General features: G+C 54.8%; 2 protein-coding genes and 1 pseudogene across 5 annotated transcripts; 2 read left to right on the top strand and 1 right to left on the bottom strand.

Annotated features, from left to right (window-relative positions):
* Nucleotides 1-1,763: 1,763 nt before the first annotated feature.
* LOC146403184 (uncharacterized) lies at nucleotides 1,764-4,398 on the bottom strand (annotated as a pseudogene).
* ATG101 (autophagy related 101) lies at nucleotides 2,012-9,632 on the top strand. Of its 3 annotated transcripts, none has more exons than XM_021091675.2 (4): nucleotides 2,012-2,092; nucleotides 2,348-2,475; nucleotides 5,108-5,469; nucleotides 8,795-9,632. In XM_021091675.2, the coding sequence occupies exons 3-4, from the start codon at nucleotides 5,218-5,220 to the stop codon at nucleotides 9,197-9,199; spliced, it is 657 nt and encodes a 218-aa protein (XP_020947334.1). In that variant the 5' UTR covers nucleotides 2,012-2,092; nucleotides 2,348-2,475; nucleotides 5,108-5,217; the 3' UTR covers nucleotides 9,200-9,632. The 3 variants fall into 3 exon arrangements, with proteins under 3 accessions (XP_020947334.1, XP_020947333.1, XP_084881164.1); XM_021091674.2 differs by having other exon boundaries at nucleotides 5,140-5,469; XM_085025038.1 differs by lacking the exon at nucleotides 5,108-5,469.
* A 1,845-nt stretch (nucleotides 9,633-11,477) lies between these two features.
* On the top strand, nucleotides 11,478-15,490 carry SMIM41 (small integral membrane protein 41). Of its 2 annotated transcripts, none has more exons than XM_085025039.1 (2): nucleotides 11,478-11,911; nucleotides 14,492-15,490. In XM_085025039.1, the coding sequence occupies exon 1, from the start codon at nucleotides 11,501-11,503 to the stop codon at nucleotides 11,798-11,800; it is 300 nt and encodes a 99-aa protein (XP_084881165.1). In that variant the 5' UTR covers nucleotides 11,478-11,500; the 3' UTR covers nucleotides 11,801-11,911; nucleotides 14,492-15,490. The 2 variants fall into 2 exon arrangements, 1 of the variants encoding a protein (XP_084881165.1); XR_014845398.1 differs by lacking the exon at nucleotides 11,478-11,911 and adding an exon at nucleotides 12,242-12,463 and having other exon boundaries at nucleotides 14,492-14,863.
* The last annotated feature ends 9,292 nt before the right edge of the window (nucleotides 15,491-24,782 follow it).

Below are 24,782 nucleotides of genomic sequence, written 5' to 3' on the forward strand. Positions count from 1 at the left end.
CCCGGGAGTTCCCGTTGTGGCTCAATAGTAACAAACCCGGCGAGTGTCCATGAGGATGTGGGTTTGATCCCTGGCCCTACTCAGTCAGTTGAGGATCTGGCATTGCTGGGAGCTGTGCTATAGGTCACAGACATGGCTTGGATCTGGTGTTGCTGTGGCTGTGGTGTAGGTTGGCAGCTGCAGCTCTGATTTGACCCCTAGCCCGGGAATTTCCATATGTCACCGGTGCAGCCTTAAAAGGCAGAAAAAAAAAAAAAAAAAAAAAAAGCCATCACGGCATGTCTCTACATGTCACTGAGCCTCAGTTTCATTACTTGTAAACTGGGGGGAAATTGTACTTATTTTTAAAGGCAGTTGGAAAAATCAATACACAAGTGCATATGACATGCTGGTGTAGTGCCTGGTAAAACTGAGTGACTGGTAGTGATGACTATGAGATTGTCAGTCCAGTGGCAGCGAAGGGCCCTGAGATCCGTTTTTCAGGGGACAGAGGTTAGTCATTTTCCTCACTCACTGGAAATAAGTGAAAGTTGGGCTCCGTTTCCTCCTCCCCATCCCCAGGCTTGGTTCTAACATCCCTGGGTCCCACTTCTTTGGCTCCTCACAGATCCTCTCCTCTCGGTTTTTTTATTCTGATTCCCTTCTGGTTAAGCCCAGGGTCCAAAAGAGAATGCTGGTCTGTCAGTTGGCGGCTTTCTACTTCCCCAGGCCCCATTTATGGAGGAACTCAGAAAGGATGAATGACATCGAGGCACACACAGAGGCAATGGCAGAATTACAGCTTTTTTTTTTTTTTTTTTTTTGTCTTTTTGCCATTTCTTGGGCCGCTCCCACGGCATATGGAGGTTCCCAGGCTAGGGGTCGAATCGGAGCTGTAGCCACTGGCCTACGCCAGAGCCACAGCAAAGCGGGATCCGAGCCGCATCTGCAACCTACACCACAGCTCACGGCAACGCCGGATCCTTAACCCACTGAGCAAGGGCAGGGACCGAACCTGCAACCTCATGGTTCCTAGTCGGATTCGTTAATCACTGCGCCATGACGGGAACTCCAGCTTTTTTTTTTTTTTTTTTTTTTTTGGCCATTTTTAGGGCCGTTCCCACGGCATACGGAGGTTCCCAGGCTAGGGGTTGAATCGGAGCTGTAGCTGCCGGCCTACGCCAGAGCCACAGCAACGCAGGATCTGAGCTGCGTCTGCGACCTGCACCATAGCTCATGACAACGCCGGATCCTTAACCCACTGAGCAAGGCCAGGGATCGAACCCGAAACCTCATGGTTCCTAGTCGGATTCGTTAACCACTGAGCCACGACGGGAACTCCAGAATTACAGCTTTATAAGAAGAACTTTCACCAGATTGGTCATAGCAGAGCACCAAGAAGTGGAGATAACAGAGTAAGGTGAAGCCCCTTTGTCCAGCATCTTTGTGGAGCCAGGGGATCTTGTGTGTCACGCATATTGAACAAGGTAAAATGTTGCCATCCACTCAGCGTGATGCACAGCACACTGGCCTGAGCTCAGCTCCAGGACATCCCTTCGAATGGCATGCCCCTCGTCTTGGGGGATTAGTGCCCCTTTCCAGACCTCTGACCCAGAGCAGGGGACCAAGTCTCCGTACCCCAGGGGCTCGCCGCCGATGACTCCTCCCAGCCTAGGGAGGCAGCACAGACTCAATAGGCCTCTCTTGCCCTCTCTTCTCTATGGCGGAAGTGGGATGTTCTAGCCGAAACGCAATTTTCTCGGAGGTAGGAGTGAATGGACTCGTCCAAATGCGGGGGGGATACGTCTCATTATCAAATCTTAAAACCCAAGAGATAATGCAGAAAAAGATAGCCTTCAAATTATAGATCATAAAATAGCTCTATTGTCCGCTGTTGTCGAGGTGGAACGATAATCTTAGCTATCTTGCTGTCTGGGCTCAGAGAGGCGTGCTTGCGCCCCCGCCGGAGGCCGACGGAGCAGATGGGACCGGCCCGGCTTGCAGGGGCCCGGTCAGGTCTTCCGGCGCCGGCATCACCGCCTGCCGAGGGGATTTGGCGTCTGCCGCCCGGGCTTTTGCTTGGTCCGCGGGCCTCGGACGGGGATTCGGAGAGGTAGGGGACCCTTCCAGCTGTCTGCCCTCTTCTCCTGTGCGAGCGCGGGCGCACCTCGAACTCCCGGGCCTGGCCAGGCTGGGCGCGGGGCACCGCTTCCGAGACCTGGAGGAGTTCTCTCCTCCCGCGTCCCTGGACGGTAGAGGTTCGAGGGGAGTGGCGGTGGGACAGACGCGACTCGGGCGGGAAGTCTTTCTTGCCTTTGGCCGGGGCCTTTTGATGCGGAGACGAATAACTTTGTGTTTTTGCTTTCAGCTTATCTCTTGGCGGCTCTTCCCGCGCACGGGAATTGCGGCGTACCTGCGGAGGGCGTACCTGCGCGTGAGGAGGAGGAAGGGCAAGATCCAGCCTGAGTGACCCGCGCTCCGGCCTGTCCGCACAAGGTAAGGATGGCGTGGTCTGGACTTAAGCCTGGCCCAGAGAAGGCATCAGTCGGCCTCTGCCCCTGTGCTCTGCAGACCGGGGAACTGGGGAGACTGGAGGGAAGAAGAGCTTCTCAGGCCCTGCCTTGGAGAAATCCTCTGCTCGCCGTGGTTGGGGGTTAAGGGATCAGACAAGCTCTGTGCAGACCAAAGGTGGCTGAGAACTGACTCCCTGAAGGAGTGGAGTCAAATTGCACTGAGGTTGAAGGAAGAGTTTAGGTTTGGGGCAGAAACGAAGAGATGTATGGCCTGTTGGGAGGTTTGTGGGGGATACAAGAGGGGGAAATTGTGGAAGAAAGAGGAGCTGGACCAGAGCTGCGAGTCTTTAGCTGGGCAGCTGCTGGGTGGAGTTAAACTAGAGGGCCGAAACAGCAAGAGAGTCCTGCTCATCCTAAGCGTGTAGAAGAAACCAAACCAGCAACCATTTCCGGGTCAGGATGAATGGAGCAGTTCCTTTGTATTGGAACCATGTACTGAGATTCCAGTGATGAGTAGGATACAGTCCCTGACCTCAAGGAATTGTCTGCCTAGTTGGAGAGATGAGATGAATACCTGTGGAAAAATACCTGATAGTATAGGTAGCTGTGGGCTGGTTACCAAGGGAAAGACAGAGCCAGCTTGATCTCCGAGCAGTCCACGGACTGCTGCCCTGGGTTTGGGGGCAAAGAGACAAACAAGTATACTTTGAAGAGAGCTTCCAGACTCGGAGGAGGTAAGATATGGTGTCAAGTTGGCGTGTTTATGGGGATTGGAGACTTAACATGTGGAAGGGGTGAGAGGGTGATGGAAGAGTTGCCTCTGAATATCTGAAAGGCTCCTTTGTGGAAACGGGGAGGGGGACTTATTCCGCGTGGCTCTTGATACCAAAATTGAGATGGTTTGAAGCACTGAGAGATGGATTCCTTCAATAGGAGGAATCACTGAGTAGAACTTTGAAAACACGGAATGGCCTTCTGGGAGAGGTAGTGAATTCCCTGTCAGGGGAGGTATGTAAACCAAACCCTCTCCACTAAGAAATTTGACTGTTCTCTGTCCTTCTGGGTCGATAGCTTAGTCCCTGATGAAGTTCTGGTGCTCAGGTTTGTTCTTTCCTTCCCACTCCCTCTGCCAGTCCTGTCACCAGTCCTGTCCTGTCGCCTGGCATCATCTCTCAGCAATGACAATGTCATAATTATAGCAGCTAATACTTTCTGTTTCCTAATTGCCAGAAACTGCTTTAGGGGCTTTACTGATGCTCACGGATCCAATCCTGGAGACAACCCTTTCAGAGTAGCTATTGATAATATCATCTCTCCCCCTTTAAAAAAATGTTTAGTGAAGTATTTACAAGGTTATGTCAACATGTCCCCTTTTTATAATAGACTAGGGAGACTGAGGCACCTAGGGGTTAGGCAGCTTGCTCAGGATCGCACAGTGAGCAGTTGGCCGAGCTAGGATCCTTTTGTTTTTCGCTTTTTCTTTTAGGGCCGCACCTGCGGCATATGGAAGTTCCAGGCTAGGGGTCGAATTGGAGCTACAGCTCTGGCCTATACCACAGCCACAGCAATTTGAGATCTGAGCCACATCTGCGACCTACACCACAGCTCACAGCAACGCTGGGTCCTTAACCCACTGAGTGAGGCCAGGGATTGAACCCACATCCTCATGGATCCTAGTTGGGTTTGTTACCGCTGAGCTGCAACGGGAACTCCCAGAGCTGGGGTTCTAACCTGCTGCTCTTTGCTGCTATTCTACTGTGTTTTACTTGTGTTTTATTTAATTCTCACAATGATCCAAACTTACAGGTAAGGAAATAGACTCCAAGAGATTGAGTGATTTGCTTTAGGTCACAGAGCAAGATTCAAACCCAGGACCATTGGACGTGAAAACCCTCACCTTCTGCATTTCACTCTCCCATATCCCACTGGGCTCTGTCTCTAACTGTCACTATGGTAACGGCCTCTAACTGGACTCCTTGCCCAGCCTTTCTGCCTTAAATTGGCAAGATTTTACTTCGGAGTCTGGATAGCCCTGGAAACATGTGAGATTTGGTGTCTGTCTTTCCGCCAGGTTTTCAAGTCCAGTCTTCTTAGCTTTCACTGACTTCTCAGAGCTGCCTGTGACCCCAAAATAGTGACAAGCCATTCTCTGCCTGTCAGCCAGAGTTAATTTTCGGATGCTCAGATTCAGTCTTGGACAGTGATGCACTGACTCTTCACTGCCCTAGGGACAGAGTCCAGATGCCTTCATCTGGTCATTCAAGGTCCCAAGAAATCAGAGTCCAGGCTTCCTTTTTTTCTTGCTCCCACCGGTAGTCTCAGCCCTACGGTAAGCTTGGCCTCCCTGCCTTTCCTCCATCCTGGCAGCTTCTCAAGTGCAGGGACGGACAGGTGTTGCACAGGGAGCATTTGCTGGAAACGGCAATGAGTACCGTCCTGGAATTCAAGCCTTGGCCGGTGTGTGGACTAGTCCTTTTGATGCTCTCCCCCTCGCTGCTCCCGGGAGACTAAGGTTGTCTGCCAGTGGCTGCTGCCACAAAGCGGAGAAGGACTGTGGCGGCAGGGGCTGGGCCGGGCCTGGGAGGGGAACAGGTGACACTAGGGTCATTCAGAAGGTGTCGGCATTCTGCCCTGGCTCCTCTTGCAGGGTAGCCCCCCTGGGAGGGGGTGAAGCTCCCCGTCTGTATTTGTGTTCCCGGCCCCAGCGTGGGCCACTGGCTACAAGATGAACTGTCGCTCGGAGGTGCTGGAGGTGTCCGTGGAGGGGCGGCAGGTGGAGGAGGCCATGCTGGCCGTGCTGCACACGGTGCTCCTGCACCGCAGCACAGGCAAGTTCCACTATAAGAAGGAGGGCACCTACTCCATCGGCACTGTGGGCACCCAGGATGTCGACTGCGACTTCATCGACTTCACCTACGTGCGCGTCTCCTCCGAGGAGCTGGACCGCGCTCTGCGCAAGGTGGTCGGAGAGTTCAGGGTAAGCGGGGGAGCAGTGGGCTGCAGGGGGCCCCCCTGAGCGCCCCTCCTCCTGCTCACCTACCCTTCCTGGGTGTGCGTGTTAGGTTCAAAGGAATAGGCGAGTTCAGAGCTCCTGTGGGTGAGGAGGGTTTGGGCTTGGGGGAGGTGAGGGAGCCTCGTAAAAACACAAGGAAGGAGCCGTCGTGGCTCAGTGGTAACGACTTGTATCCATGAGGACATGGGTTCGATCCCTGGCCTTGCTCAGTGGGTTAAGAATCCGGCATTGCCATGAGCTGTGTCTGTCACAGGTGCTGCTTGGATCCTGCGTTGCTGTGGCTGTGGTGCAGGCTGGCAGCTGTGGCTCCGACTTGACCCCTAGCCTGGGGACCTCCATGTGCCGCAGGTGCGGCCCTAAAAAGATAAAAAACAAAACAAAACACACAAACACAAGGAGGGAGAGCAGGACGCCCTGGCAGCCTTGGCGGTCAGGGCCCCTGGGGTGAGCATCGTCCTACCCTGCCCCGTGCTCTTGACCTTCTCTCTCTCTCCTGACACCTTCTCTCCGCCTCTGCTTCCAGTTTTGGACCCTTCCCACATGCAGCGCCCTGGGAGGCAGGGTGGCTGGGCTCAGGGACTTGCCATCCAAGTGGAGCGTCCCTTGGGGAGTGTGGCACGTGTTTGTGTGCGCCTGTGAGGGCGAGGAGAAGGGTGGAAGGGACACACCAGGCTGCTAATGTTGGTTGCCTCAGGAGGGAGGAATGAGAGTGTGAGTTTTAATTTTGGTTTCATTCAGTGTTGCAGTGCACTCTTTTTATTTATTTTTTTTCCATTAGAGCTGGTTTACAGTGTTCTGTCAATTTTCTACTGCACAGCAAGGTGACCCAGTCGCACATACATGTACACATCCTTTTTTCTCATATTATCATGTTCCATCATAAGTGACTAGATGTAGTTCCCAGTGCTGTACAGCAGGATTTCATTGCTCATCTATTCCAGAGGCAATAGTCTGCATCTATTAATCTCAAATTCGTAGTCCATCCCACTTCCTCCCCCTCCCCCTCAGCAACCACAAGTCTGTTCTCCATGTCCATGATTTTCTTTTCTGTGGAAAGGTTCATTTGTGCCATATTTTAATTCCAGATATAAGTGATATCGTATGGTATTTGTCTCTCTCTTTCTGACTAACTTCACTTAGTATGAGAATCTCTAGTTCCACCCATGTTGCTGCAAATGGCATTATTTTGTTCTTTTTTATGGCTGAGTAGTATTCCATTGTGTATATGTACCGCTGCTTCCTAATTCATTCCTCTGTCATGGACATCTAGGTTGTTTCCATGTCTTGGCCATTGTGAATAGTGCTGCATCACTCTTTCAATGAGCGCATATTTTCAAATTGTAAAGAAACAAAGGGAATTTCTTTGAAGGTACCCTCCCTGGGGTTGGAGGCAGATGGTGTCTATCTGACTTCCATTCCATAGACGTGTAGAGACACCCTGCCCTGTGCCGGGTATGGTGTGATCTCTGCAGGGTGTGGACCCTCTCCAGGCCACACTGGGCACGTCTGTCTCCCAGCCCCTCAGTCCCTCCAAGCCCAGAAAGGACACATTCATAAGAGTTTCCCAGTCCCCCTTCAAGGGAGGCAGTGGTACTCAGCCCTCTGTCCCCCAGATGCCTGTGAGCACGTGGAGCATAGTAGTTGAGCCAGGCTCCCCCACCTAGCAGGTGTGTGACTTTGGGCAAGTGACTCACCTCCTCCCAGCCCTCGGTTTCACTGTGTATAAAATTGGAATGCTGAAGTTCCCGTCATGGCTCAGTGGTTAACGAATCCGACTAGGAACCATGAGGTTGCAGGTTCGATCCCTGGCCTCGCTCAGTGGGTTGAGGATCTGGCGTTGCCGTGAACTGTGGTATAGGTTGCAGACGCTGCTTGGATCCTGCGTTGCTGTGGCTGTGGTGTAGGCTGGCAGCTGTAGCTACAGTTCGACCTCTAGTCTGGGAACCTCCATATGCCACAGGTGCAGCCCTAAAAAAAACAGAAAAAACCCCCAAGAACCCAAAAAAACAATTGGAATGATAATCATACCCACCTCATAGGGTATTTGCACCGTGAGGATTCAATGAGTCACGTATGTCAAGTACTTTGACAGCTGGTGCAGAGGAGCATTACAAAGTGGTAGCCATTCTTACTGAGCTTGGTTTGGCCATGAAGGAGAGACTTAATCCCTGGGGGGCAGATTAGGACTTGAGGGAGGTGTCCTTAGCCTCTGAGTTGGCCGTGACTCACATGGAAATGTGCTTTAGGGTCTCGGCTGCACTGGAGGAGGAGCGTGGGGCCAGCGTGCCCCATGGGGGGATAGGCGGAATTGCTGGACCCCGTGGCCCCATTTGCTTCTCAGAGGAGAGAGGGAGAAGCAGCCAGGTCTCGTCTGTCCTTCCCCTCCCGTCCCCCTTCTGTGCCTTGGCTTCTTTCTATTCAAGGATCACTGGGCTTTTCTTTAGAGACTATGAGTTTAGCTTGTCATCAAGTGACTGAAGTAGGATTGGGCTTAACTGGCCGTGGAGAAGGCAGATAGCGCTTGCCTGGAGAGGAGATGTTGTTGAGAAGGTGGTTTTGGAGAATGTTTTGAAGCGTGAGAGCCAAAGGGGAGGGGTTGTGGAAGGAGAAGGAGGGCCCTTCCAGTGAAGGTAAAAAGCAAGGGTTTTGAAATCAGACCATCTGGATTCAGACCTGGTGCCATCATCTACTAGCCTGTGACTTTAGCAAGACAGCTTGCCAACGACTCTGAGCCTCCCTCTGCCTCAGTTAAAATGCAGGCGATGTACCTGCCGCGCAGAGTTGCTGAGAGGACGGAGCAAGATCGTGTGTGTACAGTGCCTGGCCCAGAACAGTGCTTGGAAAGGTCCCTTCTGAGCAAAGCTGGAGGAGTTGGGCCAGCAGACAGCTTTTGTCAGTTTGCTTGAACCACTCAACTTTATGCCGACACTTTGCTCTCACTTCACACAAATCTTTTGCTCTCTGATCTCATTCCTTGCCCTCCCGAAGGACCAGTGAAGCTAGGAAAACAATTCCTTGGGGCGTCAGAAGCAGGCTTTCACAGGGTGAGAAGCCCTCAGAGGCCTTGGCCTGCTCACTTTTTTTTTTTTTTAATGGCCACACCCACAGTATATGGGGGTTCCCAGGCCAGGGATTGAATGGAGCCACAGTTGTGGCAGTGCCAGATTCTTTAACCCACTGTGCGGGCCGAGGGTCAAACCCACACCCGAGCCACTGCAGTTGGATTCTTAACCCACCATGCCACAGTGGGAGCTCCTAGGCCTGCTCACTCTTGCTCCTCCTTCCCCAGGATGCTCTGCGCAACTCCGGGGGCGATGGGCTGGGGCAGATGTCCCTGGAGTTTTATCAGAAGAAGAAGTCTCGCTGGCCGTTCTCAGATGAGTGCATCCCCTGGGAAGTGTGGACAGTCAAGGTGCACGTGGTGGCCCTGGCTACGGAGCAGGAGCGGCAGATCTGCCGGGAGAAGGTGGGCGAGAAGCTCTGCGAGAAGATCATCAACATCGTGGAGGTGATGAACCGGCATGAGTACCTGCCCAAGATGCCCACGCAGTCCGAGGTGGACAACGTGTTCGACACGGGCCTGCGGGACGTGCAGCCCTACCTCTACAAGATCTCCTTCCAGATCACCGATGCCCTGGGCTCCTCGGTCACCACCACCATGCGCAGGCTCATCAAAGACACCCTGGCCCTCTAGGCCTTGCCGGGGGCCTTGGGTGCTCCTCGATGGCTTGTGGACTTAGGCTTCTGGGGATGGTTCTCTTAGGCCCTTGGGGCCCTGGAACCTGCTCTGGGTCCTTGACGCGACTTGGAAGGTTGGCCCCTGGCTTCCTTGTTTGTGGTTGCCAGACTCTGGTCATCCTCTTAACTTTCACTGGCAGTCAAGTCCGGCCTGCACCGTCTCTCCACACCCCTGGTGGGGTCCCCTTTCCTTCATTGTACAGAGGAGCCATCACTAGGATGGTGAATAAAGGTGAGAATGTGAGTTTGGCTGGAGCCATCTCTGCCTGGGCTGGTGTCGCCCTGAAACGTGAACACCTGGCAGACCTGTGACGACACAGGTGTGTGTTGAGGCCATTGTTCCACGATGCCGGGGTGGGAGGATGGGATTAAAGGTAGATTAAAGCTGACGGATTTTGTACTTTGTTGGACATTCTCATAAGCAGTTGTGACCATGGTCAGGCCCGTGAATGAGGATGCAGATCAGGATCTGCTGCCTTTGGATATGACCGCGCTATTTCGCCTCCCTCCCCAAGGAAGCTGTGACGTCCCCGCAGTTTATACTCTCTGGTTTTGCCTCGGACAGCGCCACAGCATCTCTCCTCTGTCTCATAGAGACACACAGCCCCTTCCTGCACTAGAAAGCTCAGGGTTAGGACATGATAACTCATGTGAATTTCTAGGCAAGTGTGCTCAAAATCAGTGAACCCCAGTGTGTGCTTTTCATTGTTTGATTCTTCCATGTTTTCTTTCTTTTTGCTTTTTTGGCTCTGCCCGCCACATACCAAAATTCCCAGGCTAGGGATTGAACCTGCCCCACAACAGTGGCCCGTGCCATTGCAGTGACAACACCAGTGCCTTAACCTGCTGGGCCACAAGACAACTCCTGTTCTTGCGTATTTTACAACGTTTTGGGTTACATCGGGGCCAGTTCTAACCAGACTGGTGTGGAACCCTGGGCGCTAAGGGAAAAATAAGCTGGGGGTCTTGTCCATGGTCCTGGAGCAGGTAGGTCCTAGGATGGTCAGGAAGCGTTTGAATGTTTTTCTCATTCCAGGCTGCTTTTGGCCATGTGCTGTTTCATGAGGGCTTTTGTGATGTCCTGCCCTTGACCTGTGGGGCATTGGGAGGAGGTTGGAGAACTCAGGTACTCTTCAGGGGTTTGGAGATGGGGAAGGTCTATTCTCAGCAAGTCCTTGATGTGTGTGTGAGCCTACCTGGCCTGTTGCAGTTTGGGGGCCTTTTCCTCCTAGAGGCCATCAGCTCATCCCTTCTGACATGTTTTGAGTGACTTTGTTTTGAACAGAGCTCAGGGTTGCTAAAGGAATTTTCAGGAGACCTAGGTGGGAGGGTCTTTCTCCCATCCCAGCCTCCCCGGACTTTCTACTTTTCTGCAGCCAGACTGCTCCTGGCTTGGCTGTGGGACACCCAGTTAGCAGCAAGCTCCCCTTAGTGGACAGTTCAGAAACATCTCCATCCCTTTTGGCAACTGTGATTTCCCACAGGTAGGGGACTGGTTTACTCAAGATCAGGACAGGGGCCCCGAAGACTCAAATCTACGCCTTCCCCTTGGTCTGTAACTCTCCTTGACCTCCGGGGTCTGAGTAAAGGAATGGGGGACAGGCTTTGAAGTCCCCTTGCCCTCCATCTTGCTGCCTTGGGACCAAGGAGCACTGGCTTGCTTGTCCAACCCCAGGAGGCTCCCAAGAGGGATGATGGGTGAGGAAGGCTATGCATCACTAAGGTTTTGGAGGCTACTTATTTGTCTCCTGTCCAAGTGGCCCCCTGGGCCCCCTAGGCCACCTAGCAGTATTGACCTTTGGCCAGGGGACAGAAAGTCCGGGAGTGGGGATGGCCCTTGCTTGCTCTGTGACCCACTTAATGGGGGCAGTACCCTAGCCAGCACCTGGGCTGCCTCCTGGAAGGTCTTCTCAGGGTTCTGAGGGGGGCTAACCCCTGACCTTCCTTGTCAAGTGGGAGGGAGAGCCCTGGGGACGGGACTCCTGGGTTTGGCTGGTTGGGTTCCTGGGCCGGATTTGCGTGTGTGGGCCATTGGACCGTTGGACAGAGACAAGTACACCCGCCCTGGGATTCGCCCATAGCTGTACCCCGGCCCTAGCCCTTTGTCTAGGAAGGGCCCGAGCTCTCTGCGCAAGGGGCGGGGGCGCAGGGCGCCTGGGATCCGCCCCCCTCCCCGACTCAGCCACCGCCCACCCGCTGGCCTGGGCTTCGGCACATCTGGCGATCCCAAGCACATCTGGGCAGCCGGCGCCAAAGCATGAACGGCTCGCAGACGGGCGTCACAGCCCGAGCCGCCTGGCTGAGCTCCTGCTGCAACCAGTCGGGGGTGCCGCCGCCGCCGGCGCCGCCGGAGCCCCCCGAGGGGCCGCGCGCCGTGCAGGCGGCGGTGCTGGGCGTGCTGTCCCTGCTCGTGCTCTGCGGGATCCTGTTCCTGGGCGCCGGCCTCTTGCTCCGCGCCCAGGGCCTGACAGCGCTGCTGGCCCGAGAGCTGCGCGCGTCCCGGGAGACCGAGCCCGGTGGCGCCAGCGGAGGCGACGACGACGAGGACGACTCCTAGGCGCCCGGCTGCGTTCGGGGGTCGCCTCCTCCGAGCTGCCCGCAGGCTCCGTGCTCGATATTAAGGGAGCGGCCCCCGACGCCCTTCTGAGTTGCGGGCGCGAATGCACAGGTGAGAATCTGCACAGGTGAACGCCTCAGCGCTGCGGGTCTGGGGGCGCAGGGGCAGCAAGGTCCGCATTGACCGGACTCTGGGCGCAGCCACAGACCCAGCTTTTCAGCGACTCCCTCTGGAAGCCCCCGGGGTGAGGGCCTGCGGCTACCCCAGGTGTGCGGGATCTGAGGGAAGAGGCCGCCCTTGCCTCCCTCTCCCCGTCGTCTCTCCTGCGTCTCTGGCGCCCCCACCCGTGGTCTTTTTCCAGGTCACTGTAACTGGGAGAGTGGGAGGCAGGGCGGATCAAAGAGGAGAGAGTCTGGAGGAGCCACAGGGTGCCGTGAGTCCTTTTTCCTTCCACCCACGCCACCCTGCTTGGCTCCAGCCCCACCCACCTAGCCAAGGTCCGTCTTGGTATCAACCACTGCCCTTCCCACCGGGAGGCTGAGAGCCGCGGCCAGAGAAACTCACGACAACCCAGGCCCCTGGCTTCTGCTTCCTCCCCTCCTCTCCTTCCCGGGAGCAGGCTTTGAGCGACATTCCTCACCGTGGCCACCGTCTTGACAGCAGGTGCGGGAGTGTGGGTCGGGTTTTAGGACAGAACCTGGATGACCCTGGGGGATGGGGAGGGGACCTCCTCCCCCAGCTCCCAATCAGGTCGGGGGAACACATGTGGCCCAGGGCAAGGAGCTTTGGGATGTGTGTGGGGGGCGTAGGTGACAAAGTTCCTAACAGCCGGAGGGCCTCAGGAGCACGATGCTCTGGGGAGCTGGGACTGAGGATTCCCAGCTGCGGGGGCTCCATCTGACCCCTCCTGCCTCTGTCTCTCCAAAGACGGGAACCATCTGGAAGGAAGGGCCTGGGTGGCCTAAAGACAAGGTAATTCTAGGCCAAGGCTGCCTAGGGCAGAGCCGAAAGGGTTGGCGATGGAAGCCTTTGTCTGTGCCTCCTCCTCTATTCAGCTTTGTCCCTGGGGGCTCCCTGGCGGTTTGTGTGGGCGGGGCTGCTGACTGGGGGTGCCCCTGACCCCTTTTGCCCCTCCCCCTCTGGATCCCCTCCCCTGCCTGCCCTGGCAGAGGCAGGGTCCCAGCTTCCCTCAGGAAGGGAGTGAGTGCGAGCGTGTGAGCAGGGGCTGGGAGGGGAAGGGGACAGAGTGGGCAGGGTGCAGCTAAGCAGCTGTGAAGCTGACGACGTGTGATCCTGCGCAGAGCAGCCCAGGATTTGGTGCTAATCCCGGGCAGCTGTGCCACGCTGGCCTTGCTGAGCTGTGGACTTCTCACCTCCCGCATGCTGCCCCCACCCCCTGGGAGAGAGGGCTGGCCAGGGCGGTGAGGGGGGCGTGCGTGCGTGCGTGCGTGCGTGCGTGCGTGTCTCTTTGGTGTGTCCTGGGGAAGGGTCACCCACCCCCTTGCCCCGTACATTTGGCTGCTTTTCTGTCCTTCCTCCCTTCTCTCTGTCCTGTGCTCTTTTCTCCTTCCCCGGCTGGGATGGAGTCTCCATGTCTACTGGGAACCCTTCATTTTACAAATGGGGAAACTCAGAAGAAAGTGACACGCGCAAGTGAATGACAGCTAGACCCTGGGACTCCTGATGGACTCCGCACTCAGGGAGGAGGGGCATAGCCCCTGAGTGGCAAGGACCCCTTGGGCTGCCCCTTTTGCTCTGTCCTCCCTTTCCCCCCATTTCTCAACCACTCTTGGCGATGCGGATGCAAAATATGGCTGCTCTTCCCAAAAGAATGAATCTTCACATACACACATTTGGAATATGGTTTCCAGGACTGGAACCCCAGCTCCTCCACCCTTATCCTGTCCCTATTTCCTAGTGGCCTTGGTAGACACCTTCTTGCTGCTGGGAATGGCCATCCAGATGCCACAGCAACTCCCCAGCCAGCCAGGCTCAGCTTTCCTGGCCTGAACCTAAGGGTTGGGGGTCAGTTCAGAGGGTCCACTGGAATATACATCTTTGGGAAAAAATCCAAGTGGACAGAGCAGAGAGATTAGAGGTTGAGGTGTTGACCTGGATTGGCCTTTGGGTTCCAGTCTTGGCGGTGTTAGGAGTGTAGAGAGATTTGATAGTGGGAAGGGCTGTGCCCCCAGCATCATGGTGTCTGCTCACACCCAGGCAGGAGTGTGGGGTGGAGGATGGAAAAGGGGGGTAGGCAAAGGCTTTCTTCAACTTCCTGCCTTTGCTGTCTCTTCAGCTCGGTGCTTGGAGAGCTGGTCCATGGCATGTGCTGGGGACCTCAGTGTTCCTGCAGGAAGATACTGAGATGTTTGCTATGGAACTCTGACCCTGGTCAAGGCTGTCAGACTTGAGTGGGGAGGAAAAGAATTTAGAAAATTGAGAAAAGGGCGCTGCTGTCACATCATCTCTCAGGCTCCGTCTGGGAGTGAGAGGTGGGGGGATGGCTTTGGGACTGAGTGCCATGGAGTGAGGCCAGGCATCTGGACCCCAGAAACTCCATTAAGCTGCATTGTCCTTGGTGGAAAGGCTGGGAGCACAGACAGGTGGACAGCTTGCCTTAACCTTCCTCTAGCCCCGGAGTCTCACTCCGAACTCCCTTCCCAGCAAAGACGGGGCGGCTATCTGTTACAGATTCCCGAGCCTCGCGTGTTCTGCCTCCCAGAGAGGTCTCCTTCCAGCCCATCGGCCGCACAGGGAACTCCTGCGACCTTCGATCCCTGCATGGTGCAGATGACAGCCTGGGAGAAACTTGGATTGTGCTGAGACCTCAGCCTGGGATCCTTGCACTCAGCTGCTGCCTCTGATTGGCTCCAACCATCCTCCTGAAGTGCTCATGGAGTGGGTCTGGGAGGTCAGCGCTCCCGGAATGAGTGGTCCCCGGGGCAACTGCTGTGTGTCCTGGGTACGGAAGAGGACACACCCTCCAGGATGCTCAGTATAGTAGATGTTGACCAGGCCCCCTGTCTGCTGGACCTCTGAGGACACAAGCACAGCCCCTGTCCCCATCTATGGTGCAGGGTAGCTGTGGTCTGACAGACCAGTGACTTGTCCCTGCTGAGGGCCGTGGGTACTGTCCCCCATTTGGAGGTCTTGGGTGCTCCAGCAATGCCCTGCCATTGCCCCATCACTTCCTGTGGCTTGTTATTAAATATGCTGGTAATGCTAGTTTGGGTATACAGTCTATGTCTCCAGCTCTTGACTCTTGGGATTAGTGGTAATCCCGGGACCCACTCCAGTTTGGACTGTTTCTGGCAGATCCTGAAATAGCAACTCCGGCCACGGCCCCTCTCCCCTGGTCTCTCCTCAGTGCTGGCTGTTCCTCTTCCACACCCAGATCCAAATCATTCCAAGGGTGGGTAGCGACTCTCACGCCGACACTCGACTGCCCCCCTGTGGCCAGTGTGCACAAGAACATCTCTTCATTCCGCTGATGTATTAGCCTCTGAAACCCATAGCCTGGTGGGGGAGCTTGTGCCTTGATAATGGATTTTGTAGTATGCGCACTAAATTCTATATTGTAAGCCTTCCTGAGCCTGTCTCTTCATCTGTAAAATGTCATGAGGCAACAATATCATGAGGATGAAATATATTATGTGCTTGTCTATAGATAAAAGGCTTTCTACACTGTAATTATATGACATTATTTTTTTCTCTGAACCTGGCTGGCCATCCCCAGTGAAGAAAGGTAGAACCACCCACCCTTTTCCTGGGAACACTTCATTTATTCCTTTTTTTCCTTTTTTCTTTTCTTTTCCTTTCTTTCTTTCTTTCTTTCTTTTTTTTTTTTTTTTGAGCTGTACCTGCCGTATATGGAAGTTCCCTGGCTAGGAGTCAAATGGGAGCTGCAGCTGCCTGCCACAGCCACAGCCACAGCACAGCAACACCAGATTCCAACCACATCTGCAGCACTGCAGCTCGTGGCAACACTGGATTCTTAACCCACTGAACAAGGCCAGAAATCGAACCCGCATCTTCATGGGTACTAGCTGGGTTTTTAACCCACTGAGCCACAGTGGGAATTCCCTCCATGAGTGTTTATTGAGAGACTGCTCTGTGCCATGCAGGCTCTGGGGTTGAGAAGAATGAGACAGGGACCCTGATCTCAAGGAGCTCACCGTCCAGTAAAGAGCTCCCAAAACTAAAGTTAATATAGCAGACAAAGATGGAATTCCCACTGTGTTGCAACAGGACTGGTGGCTTCTTGGGAGTGCTGGGTCATGGGTTCGATTCCCGGCCCGGCACAGTAGGTTAAGGATCTAGCGTTGCTGTGGCTTAGATCACAACTATGGCTCGGATCTGATCCCTGGCCTGGGAACTCCATATACTGTGGAGTGGCAAAAAAAAAAAAAAAAAAAAAAAAAGAATAATAAAGGTAACGAAGACCATTAGAAGGGCCCAGTGTCGACAGAGCCAAGAGAGTGACCGGCTCAGCTTGTAGAGGAAGTGGTACCGAGGCATTCAGGAGGGGAAGATGGGGAGGAAGAACCTTCTGGGCAGAGGTGCAGAGGGGCAAGGGGCTGACGGTCCCCTGGGAGCAGGTGGGTAGAGCAGGGTGTGACAGCACGTGGGACCAGAGGGGTGGCCGTGGGGGTGGAATTTACCCCGGGGGCAGTGAGGTGTCTGGAGGGTTTAAGCCGGGAAGTGACATGGTAAGATCTGGATCTTAGGGAACTGGGGGTAGGTCTGTGGCTGGGAGGAGGCTGGAGGTAGAGCCACAGCAAGGGGGCTGTGGTCAAAACCGGCAAAAATGATGGCGGCCTGAACTAGGATGGAAAGCAAAGGGGCAGATCCCGGTGATGCTTGGGATTCAGGCTTTGATCACTAGTTGGATGTGAGAGATGAGGGGGAGGGGGTCGGGGAGAATGAAAGCCCAGCTCCTGGCCTGAGTGGCTGGGGGTGGCGGTGCCTGCCACCTACGGAGGGGTGGTGTTATCAGTTAGGACTTTTTTGGTCTGAATTTACAGGAAACCTGAAAGATATTTGGCTTGAGCAGAGGGGAATTTATCCGTCTGTGTATCTGCAAGGCTGAGGGGGTAGTTCTGGCCTCGGGCCCGCTGTGACTCAGGTCTGGCAGTGAGCACAGGCCTGGTCCCTCTGCCTCCTGTGGCTTGGTCTGCAGCCTCTGTGGGCCTCTGGCAGGGTGGTCTAGTGGTTGGAGCAGGACTTGGGATCACAGGACTGGGTTTGAATGCCCACCATCTTCCTTAGCCATGTGACCTGGGCAAGATGCTTAACCCTCTGTGGCTCAAATCCTTCCTCTCTCAAGTGGGGAAAAGTGGGGCTGAGCTAGGGCCTCTTTTGTTAGGATGACATGAGAGCCGCACGTGTGTAGAGAGCCTGGCACGGTAAGTGTGCGTGTGTCAGTCTCAGCCTCCATGTGAGGCAGGATGTTGGCTTTGTGGTCTCTCAGGTTCACATCTATCAGGAATGGGGTGGGGGTCATCTCCCAGGTCTCAGGCCAAACCCGGGGAGCAACTGTAACTGGGTGCTAACCCTGAAGTACTGTGCTGCGGTTGGAATGTTCTAGGCCTCCATCACATACTCTACTCAGACAGCCCAAACCACAGGGCCTAACGGAGGGGGTCATCTCCTCACCAGATCTAAGCCCGTTTCAGTCCTTGGGAGAACAGAGGGTGGGTGTCCCGAAAACTGACCCGTGGCTGTTGTAGGCTGGGGGCAGGGGGCGGGGGTGCGCAGGCAGAATGGGTGGCTGATGGGTCCGGTTCTGGTGTGTCAAGTTTGAAGCACATCCAAGGTGGGCAATTAGTGTATGGGACTGGGACTCAGAAGAGAGACTTGGGCCCTCGTGTGGCTAGAGACAGATGGAGCTGTGGGAAGGGACCAGGTTGGGATGAGAAGGGAGGAAGCTCAGTGGGCCACCACTTAAAGGCAGGACACAAGAGGAGCTGGCAAGGCCGCAGAGGAGGGTCGCCCAGGGAGGTGGGAGGGAAGCCGGGAGTGGGCTATCTTGGGAGCCAGGGAATGATGGATTTTGAAACTGGGGGTAGCAAGGAGTTTCTGTGCTCCCCACCCTCAGGTTTTGGTGTGCTGGGATGGGGCCTGCAGGCTGAGATGTGGAGGGAGGGGGTGCAGGAGGCTTCTTGCTACATAAGGCAACCCCGGGCCTTTAACCCACTGAGGGAGGCTAGAAATCGAACCTGCATCCTCATGGATACTAGTCAGATTCATTTCCACTGAGGCACGACAGGAAGTCCAGGGTGGGCTTTTTTTTTCTACAGTTTACTCCTTTGTAAGTGTGAATGCTCAACACACACACACACACACACACACACACACACACACACATACACACACCCCTCATCTTCCTTGGAAGCTTCGCTTTCAAGCTGCAGCCTCTTCTGCGAGGCCTGCCTCCTGCCGGCAGGGCTGAGGCTTCAGCCGAGTTGCCCACACCCACGGCTGCTCGGCTGCTCGGTTAACCTCGACACAGCGCCCAACTGCTCCTCTCCCGAAGCCCCTCCTTCAGAGGCTTCAGGGTCACACCTTCGGTTCTTCCGCCCTGCGCTTTCCAGCATTTGCACTGGTCTCTACTTCCTCCCCATCCGTCGGCGCCTCCCCGCCCCCACTTCCTTCTCCAGGTCAGACTCCGCAGCCGGTGACCCCAGTCCCTCTCGCCCCTTGCCTGACCTCAGTCCTCCAGGGGAGCCCTCCTGGTAGAACCTCGGCCCTGGATGGCTGCTGGGTGCCCCCAAAGAACATCGCGCCCCGGGCGGACGGATGGCCCCAAGAATGGTCACCAGACCCCACAGGACCCTCTCTGCTTTGGGCAGCTCTCTCCCGCCCATTTGCCGAATTCCTGCAAACCACGCCCACTCTCACCTCTGCCCCGCCCCCACTCTCACCTCTGCCCCGCCCCCAGCCCCTCCCTCCCTCTGCTCAGATGCCTTATCTCCTACTTCTCACCGAAAGGGGGCGTCCTGGGGCAAGAATCCCTCCGCTCTGTCTCCAGACCTCTGGAGGCAGGGGCTTTCCACGGGTCCCTGAGAAAGGACCCCCTCTGATTCCTCTGCGCCCCACCCCCTTCACTTTAGTTTCCTTAATGCTCCTTTAACCACTCCTTCTCTGCTGGCTCCAACTTCACACGCTCGGGTTTCTTCCACCTTAAAATAGCCGTCCTCTGCACCCAAGGCTCCTCCAGTTACTAATCCGTGTCTTGTCTCGTCTTTGCAGCCAAACTTCTCCAAAGTTATCCACGCGTGCTTGTCCCGCGTCCTCACCCCTCCATCCTCTCCAGTGTGGCTTCTGTCTACTCTGGCGGCACTGGCGAGTCAGGATCCACCCGGAGTGAATTCTTGAACCTGCTTTTACAGTTCTTCTCTCAGCGGCTCCTGGCCGCTCATACCTCTGCCGACCTCTCCCTCCTCTTCACAGCTGTCCCCATGGTGGCTTCCGTGACAGGTGCAGAAGAAGCTCAGTGAGGTGGAGAGGCGAGGCTGAGAACTGGGCTCCAGCATGATACTGAGTCCGCCCTCTCTGGGTCCCTAACCCTCTCCCTCCTAGTGAAGAGGGGCAAGGATTACACCCACCTAGGGAAACTGAGATGATTGATGTAGACTTTGTCGGGCCGCGGGGGGGGGGTGCTGTCCCCCCACCCGGAGCCAGCCTGGGTTGAATCCAAGCTCCCCAGCTCCCAGCTGTGTGGGGTGGGGTGTTTTGCTTTGCCTCCTCCCTGTCTCCCCTCTCCCTGAGGGTCCTGTACTAGCACCTCCTGTAAACTTGCCCAAAGCTTGCATGCCCAAGGTGTCAGGATGGTCTGAAGACTTTCTCTTACCCTGCATTTTTTTTTTTTTTTTGCCTATTTAGGGCCACCCTCGTGGCATATGGGAATTCCCAGAAAAGGGGTCGAATTGGAGCTGTAGCTGTCAGCCTACACCACAGCCACAGCCATGTGGGACCCGAACCACCTCTGTGACCTACATCATAGCTCACAGCAACGCCGGATCCTTAACCTACCAAGCAAGGCCAGGGATCGAACCTGCGTCCTCATGGACGCTATTTGGGTTCATTACCACTGAGCCATGAGGGGAACTCCTTACCCTGCCTTCTTGCCCTGGGTGTTCTCTGCCTCTCCTGGAGCTTAAATCGCCGTCTCCATGCCATGGCTCTGAAAGCTGCAGCCCTAGCCTAGCCTGGCTTCCAAACAACGTCATCTTAATGCATTGGTCCGTCTGGCAATGACTGACTCAGCAGTCGCTGGAAAGTACCTGGTATATGAGACCAAGACACCCCTGCCACGGAGCCTACCTTCTGGTAGGAGGGGGCCTCTGATGGACGAGTGAACAAATAGGTTGCAGGCAATAACACAACAGGGCAGCGGGGTGGGGGTGGTCAGGGAAAGCTTCTCCGAGGAGGCGGCATCTGGGTGGAGACCTGGCCAGGAGGCGGACCCAGCCCGGCCAAGGGCTGGGGCACAGTGTTCCTGCCGGAGGGACAATGGGTCAAAAGGTCCCGCTGTGGGAATGAGATTGGAGCGTCTAAGGGACCAAAAGGAGGCTGGTGCGGCAGGAGCTTAATGAGCGACAGGGAGAGCGACGAGACAGGAGAAAGCACAGCATCCTCACTCCTGGCCTGTCTGCTCCCAGGGCCTGGTACCACCTCCTCCCAAGCCGTTGTCCTCCAGGCACCCCTTCCTTCCCCTGCGCGGCCCCTGCACAGCCCGTCCATCGCCACACATGGCGCATTCTATCTCTGAGAAAGCTTCACTCCATCTCCACCCCTGGCTTCGGCTCTCACCCAGCCCCCACGTCCATCCGTGCTCCTCGGCCCACCCACTCTCCATGGGCGCCGGAGTGGTCTTTTATTTTTATTTTATTTTATTTTGGCTTTTTAGGGCCACCCCTGCAGCATATGGAAGTACCCAGGCTAGAGATCGAATTGGAGCTGTCGCTGCCACCACAGTCACAGCAACGCAAGGATCTGAGCCGCACCTGTGACCTACACCACAGCTCATGGCAAAGCTGGATCCTTAACCCACTGAGTGAGGCCAGGGATCGAACCTGAGTCCTCCTGGATACTAGCATACTAGTCAGATTCCTTTCCGCTGAGCCATGATGGGAACTCCTTGACATCTTTTTTCTTTCTTTTTTTTTTTCCTTTCTTTTTAGGGCTGAATCTGCGGCATATGGTAGTTCCCAGGCTAGGGGTTGAATCTGAGCGGCAGATTCTGGCCTACACCACAGCCAGAGCAATGCTAGATCCGAGCTTCTTCTGAGACCTATGGCACAGCTCCAGGCAACACGGGATCATTAACCTACTGAGCGTGGCCAGGGAATCAAACCTGCATCCTCTTGGATACTGGTCAGGTACTTAACCTGCTGAGCCACAATAGGAACTCCACCTGCTCGACCTCTTCACAGTCTCTTAACCTGAACTGACTGGCCTTGACCTCCTCCCACCCTGCTCCAAATCTATTTCACTGGCTCAGCCTCTGCCCCCGCCAGACCTGCTGGTGAAGGAGGCTGCTCCCCCACCCTGGCCCCAGGCTCTTTCTTGACTCTCATTTATTCTCACTTCTCTGACTGTAACAGTCTATCTGGGAGGCAACTGCACCCAAGACAGCCAGTCCCAACACTGGCCCAGATGGAGGAGTTCCAGGTAATGCCCAGGTTCAAGGGTACATGCGGGTAGCTCAGGTAGGGTGGATGGCAGGTGACTGGAGGTGCATGAAAGGGTTATACCTGCTTCACAGAAGGTCCCCAGGGGTGGGGAGGGAGAGGTAGGTTGGCAGCCACACACCAGTCTTCAGTGGGGACTGAGGGATGCTAGGTTTCATTCATTCCACCAGTTGTAAAGCACTTAGTCTGTGCCAGGCACTGCTCCAGACACTGAGGATGCCTCCGTGAGGTGAGGGAAATAATAAGCTATACACATAATTTAAAATAGAGGAGGATATCAGTGTTCCCGTTGTGGCTCAGCGGAAATGAACCTGACTAGTATCCATGAGGATGCGGGTTCCATCCTTGGCCTTGCTCAGTGGGTTAAGGTTCCAGAGTTGCCTTGAGCTTTTGTGTAGGTTGCAGACACAGCTCGGGTCTGGTGTTGCTGTGACTGTGGTATAGGCCAGCAGCTGTAGCTCCGATTCACTGATTCAACCCCTAGCCTGCGAACTTCCATATGCTGCAGCTATGGTCCTGAAAAGCAAAAAAAAAAAAAAAAAAAAAAGGGTATCAAATGAACCTATCTACAAAACAGAAACAGACCCTCAGATGTAGACAGCAGCTTGTGGTTGCCAAGGGGGAGGGAGGAGGGAGAGAGATGGACGGGAAGTTTGGGGTTAGAAGATGCAAACTATTACATTTAGAATGGATAAGCAGGAATTCCCCCTGTGGCTCAGTGGTAACAAATCTGACTAGTATCCATGAAGATGAAAGTTTGATCCCTGGCCTCAGTCAGCGGGTTACAGATTTGGCGTGGCAGTGAGATTCGGTGTAGGTTGCAGATGTGGCTTGGATCCCAAATTGCTGTGGCTGTGGTGTAGGCCGGCAGCTACAGCTCTGATTGGTCCCCTAGCCTGGGATCCTCCATATGCCGCAGGTGCGGCCCTAAAGAAAAAGAAAAAGAAAGAAAAACAAAGCAGGGAAACAGGGAGGGTACAGGGAGGACGGTGTAGGGGGAAGGTCGAACTGTTCAGTGAGGTCCTTGGGAAGGTGATGTTTGAGATAAGATCAGAGTGAGAAAGAACGAGAGAGGTGGGAAAAGCCTTCCCGGCAGCACAACAGCAAGAGCCGGGAGCCTGAGGAAGGCGCCCACCCCTGTGGTCAAGAGCAACCGCAGGGAGGCCCAGGGAAGGGTAGGGCCATGAGGAGAGCGGAGGTCAGGACGCCCCCAGGCTCTCAGTCCTGCGGGGGAGAAGGAGTGAGAGGCTGCAGCCCACCAGGTCTTCCATGGAGACCCAGGACGTGTACCCGCCTTGCACATTTTCCCAGGAAACCACCCAAGAATGGGTTCTACTCAAGCAGAGGGCAACCCAGAAATGACGGCGCAGGCCGTGGGGGTGTCCCGGGAGAGAGGGACCCCTGGGCGGTGGGCTCACAAGCTCTCAGGTCTCAGCATCTGCTGGCTGACCGCCCTTCTCATCCAAGAATCCTCAGATGGCCAGCCAGGGGCACAGCTTCTGCTTTAATACTATCCTTGTCCCTGGCTGCCACCCTCCCCTGGCCCAGATCACACTGAACTTTGCTGGAAGATGTATTTTAGCAAAGGATCACGTTAGAGTTCCAAGCCGTGCAGGTGACATGACAGAACATACCCGGTCCATTGTACCAGTGAGGGTCCCTAACGTTTTCTCCTCACTGTCCCCTCTGTGGTCCTCTCGCAGTCCCCTTGCCTCCAGTAGATCTTGCCTCCCCCCGCCTTAGGTGGCCGAGATCGGGGTGTCTGCAGGCGGGGCCTCTGCTGTCTCTGCAGGGGGAGATCCCGGGGCTCCAGCCCCACCCCTATTTCTCTGCCAGGGTCCCTCCCACCCCCGCCTGGACTTCTCACCCCTATGGCGGTAGTTCCTCATGCACAGTTAGTGGCCCCTGTGAACGCTCCTGTTTTCATGACTTTGAACCCCTTCTTTGCAAAACAAACACCTGGCTAAAGGTAGATTTACCTCCTTCTTGCAGTGGCTGTCATGACGAGAGCCACCATGATAGCTGGAACCTTCTCTGCCTGAGCCATCTGCTCAAATGTCAGCTCCAATAGGACAGGAATTTTTACTGTTCCGTTCACCGCACGCAGAGGGCGAGGAGGAAATAGATTCTGGAATGAAAGGCTTAGTCCCTTAAATTTTTTCTTTCATCACAGGGTGGGGTGGAGGGAGAGACTCACTGCATCCTAGTCCCTTAGTTCTCGACAGTGGAAGATTGTGTGAGCTCCCAGGAATGTGCTAGAACCTGTCTGAAGCACCTTGGAGTCGGATCATATGATACATTGCTGGCATGGGTGGAAGCTTTAGAGAAATGACAGCAAAACTGAAGAGGGACAGTTGGCAGATACTGTCATGCTCATCTTTTGGATTTAGATTTAGCAAGAATGAGGTGCTTTTCTTTTCTTTTCTTTTTTCTTTTTTTCTTTTTTTTTTTTTTGGCCGCCCTGCCCGCAGCATATGGAGTTCCAGAGCTAGGGCTCAGATCTGAGCTATAGTTGCCACCTAAACTACAGCTGCCGCAATGCTGGATCCTTAACCCATTATGTCAGGCCAGGGATCCCAAGAGGCCACCAATCCCACTGCGCCATAGCAGGAACTCCAAGGATGAGGTTTTGTGAGGAAATCGAATAACTCCAAAATGCTTTCAATCCTGTCTGTCCTTTAGATATCACTCTTCATGGGCCTGCCAAAAAAAAAAAAAAAAAAAAAAAAGGCTCATTTTTTTTTTCCTCTGTATGCAAGCAGGGCTGTGTGATGATTGGCTGAGGGCTGGAACAGTGCGATCCAGCACCTGGGAGCATGCGCGGGCCAGGGGCTGCGGAAGCGGTGGGAGCAGAAGCAGTCACTTCAAAGGCACAGGTGGCAGGCGAAGGGAACATCGTGCTGCCTGCTGGGTCCTGAATTTGAATGTCTGTTTCCTTTTAAAATGTCTTTATCAGACGCCAAATGTTACAGGAATTGTAGGAGAATGAATTAAAAGTAGAAACAATATTTTGTCCTTTGTCCTTTGAGAGAAATAATGACTATTTCAGAACCATTTGGTGGAGAGCAGGGGCTGACACATCCCCTCCCCTAGTGGCTAAGGTGGTGTTTCTTTCCTTCTTTCTTCTTTTTACCACTACTGCATCTGCAGCATATGCGATTTCCCGGGTTAGGGGTCACATCCGAGCTGCAGCTGAGGCCTAGCCACAGCCACAGCAATGTGGAATGCGAACTGTGTCTGCAAGCTATGCCACAGCCACGGCCACATGGGATCCTTAACCCCCTGAG

The sequence above is a fragment of the Sus scrofa genome, chromosome 5, assembly GCF_054392235.1.
Source record: "Sus scrofa isolate SSC_HxYL_T2T_F1_AM1 chromosome 5, Sscrofa_HxYL_maternal_Yorkshire_Landrace_v2.0, whole genome shotgun sequence".
In the NCBI taxonomy this organism is placed as follows: domain Eukaryota; kingdom Metazoa; phylum Chordata; class Mammalia; order Artiodactyla; family Suidae; genus Sus; species Sus scrofa.

What these genes read in the sequence shown, in the direction of transcription:
- ATG101 (XM_021091675.2), top strand. Translation starts at nt 5,218, where the DNA reads ATGAACTGTCGCTCGGAGGTGCTGGAGGTGTCCGTGGAGGGGCGGCAG. An exon ending in AGGTGGTCGGAGAGTTCAGG is followed by an intron (nt 5,470 to 8,794) that starts GTAAGCGGGGGA and finishes CTCCTTCCCCAG; the next exon opens with GATGCTCTGCGCAACTCCGG.
- SMIM41 (XM_085025039.1), top strand. Translation starts at nt 11,501, where the DNA reads ATGAACGGCTCGCAGACGGGCGTCACAGCCCGAGCCGCCTGGCTGAGC.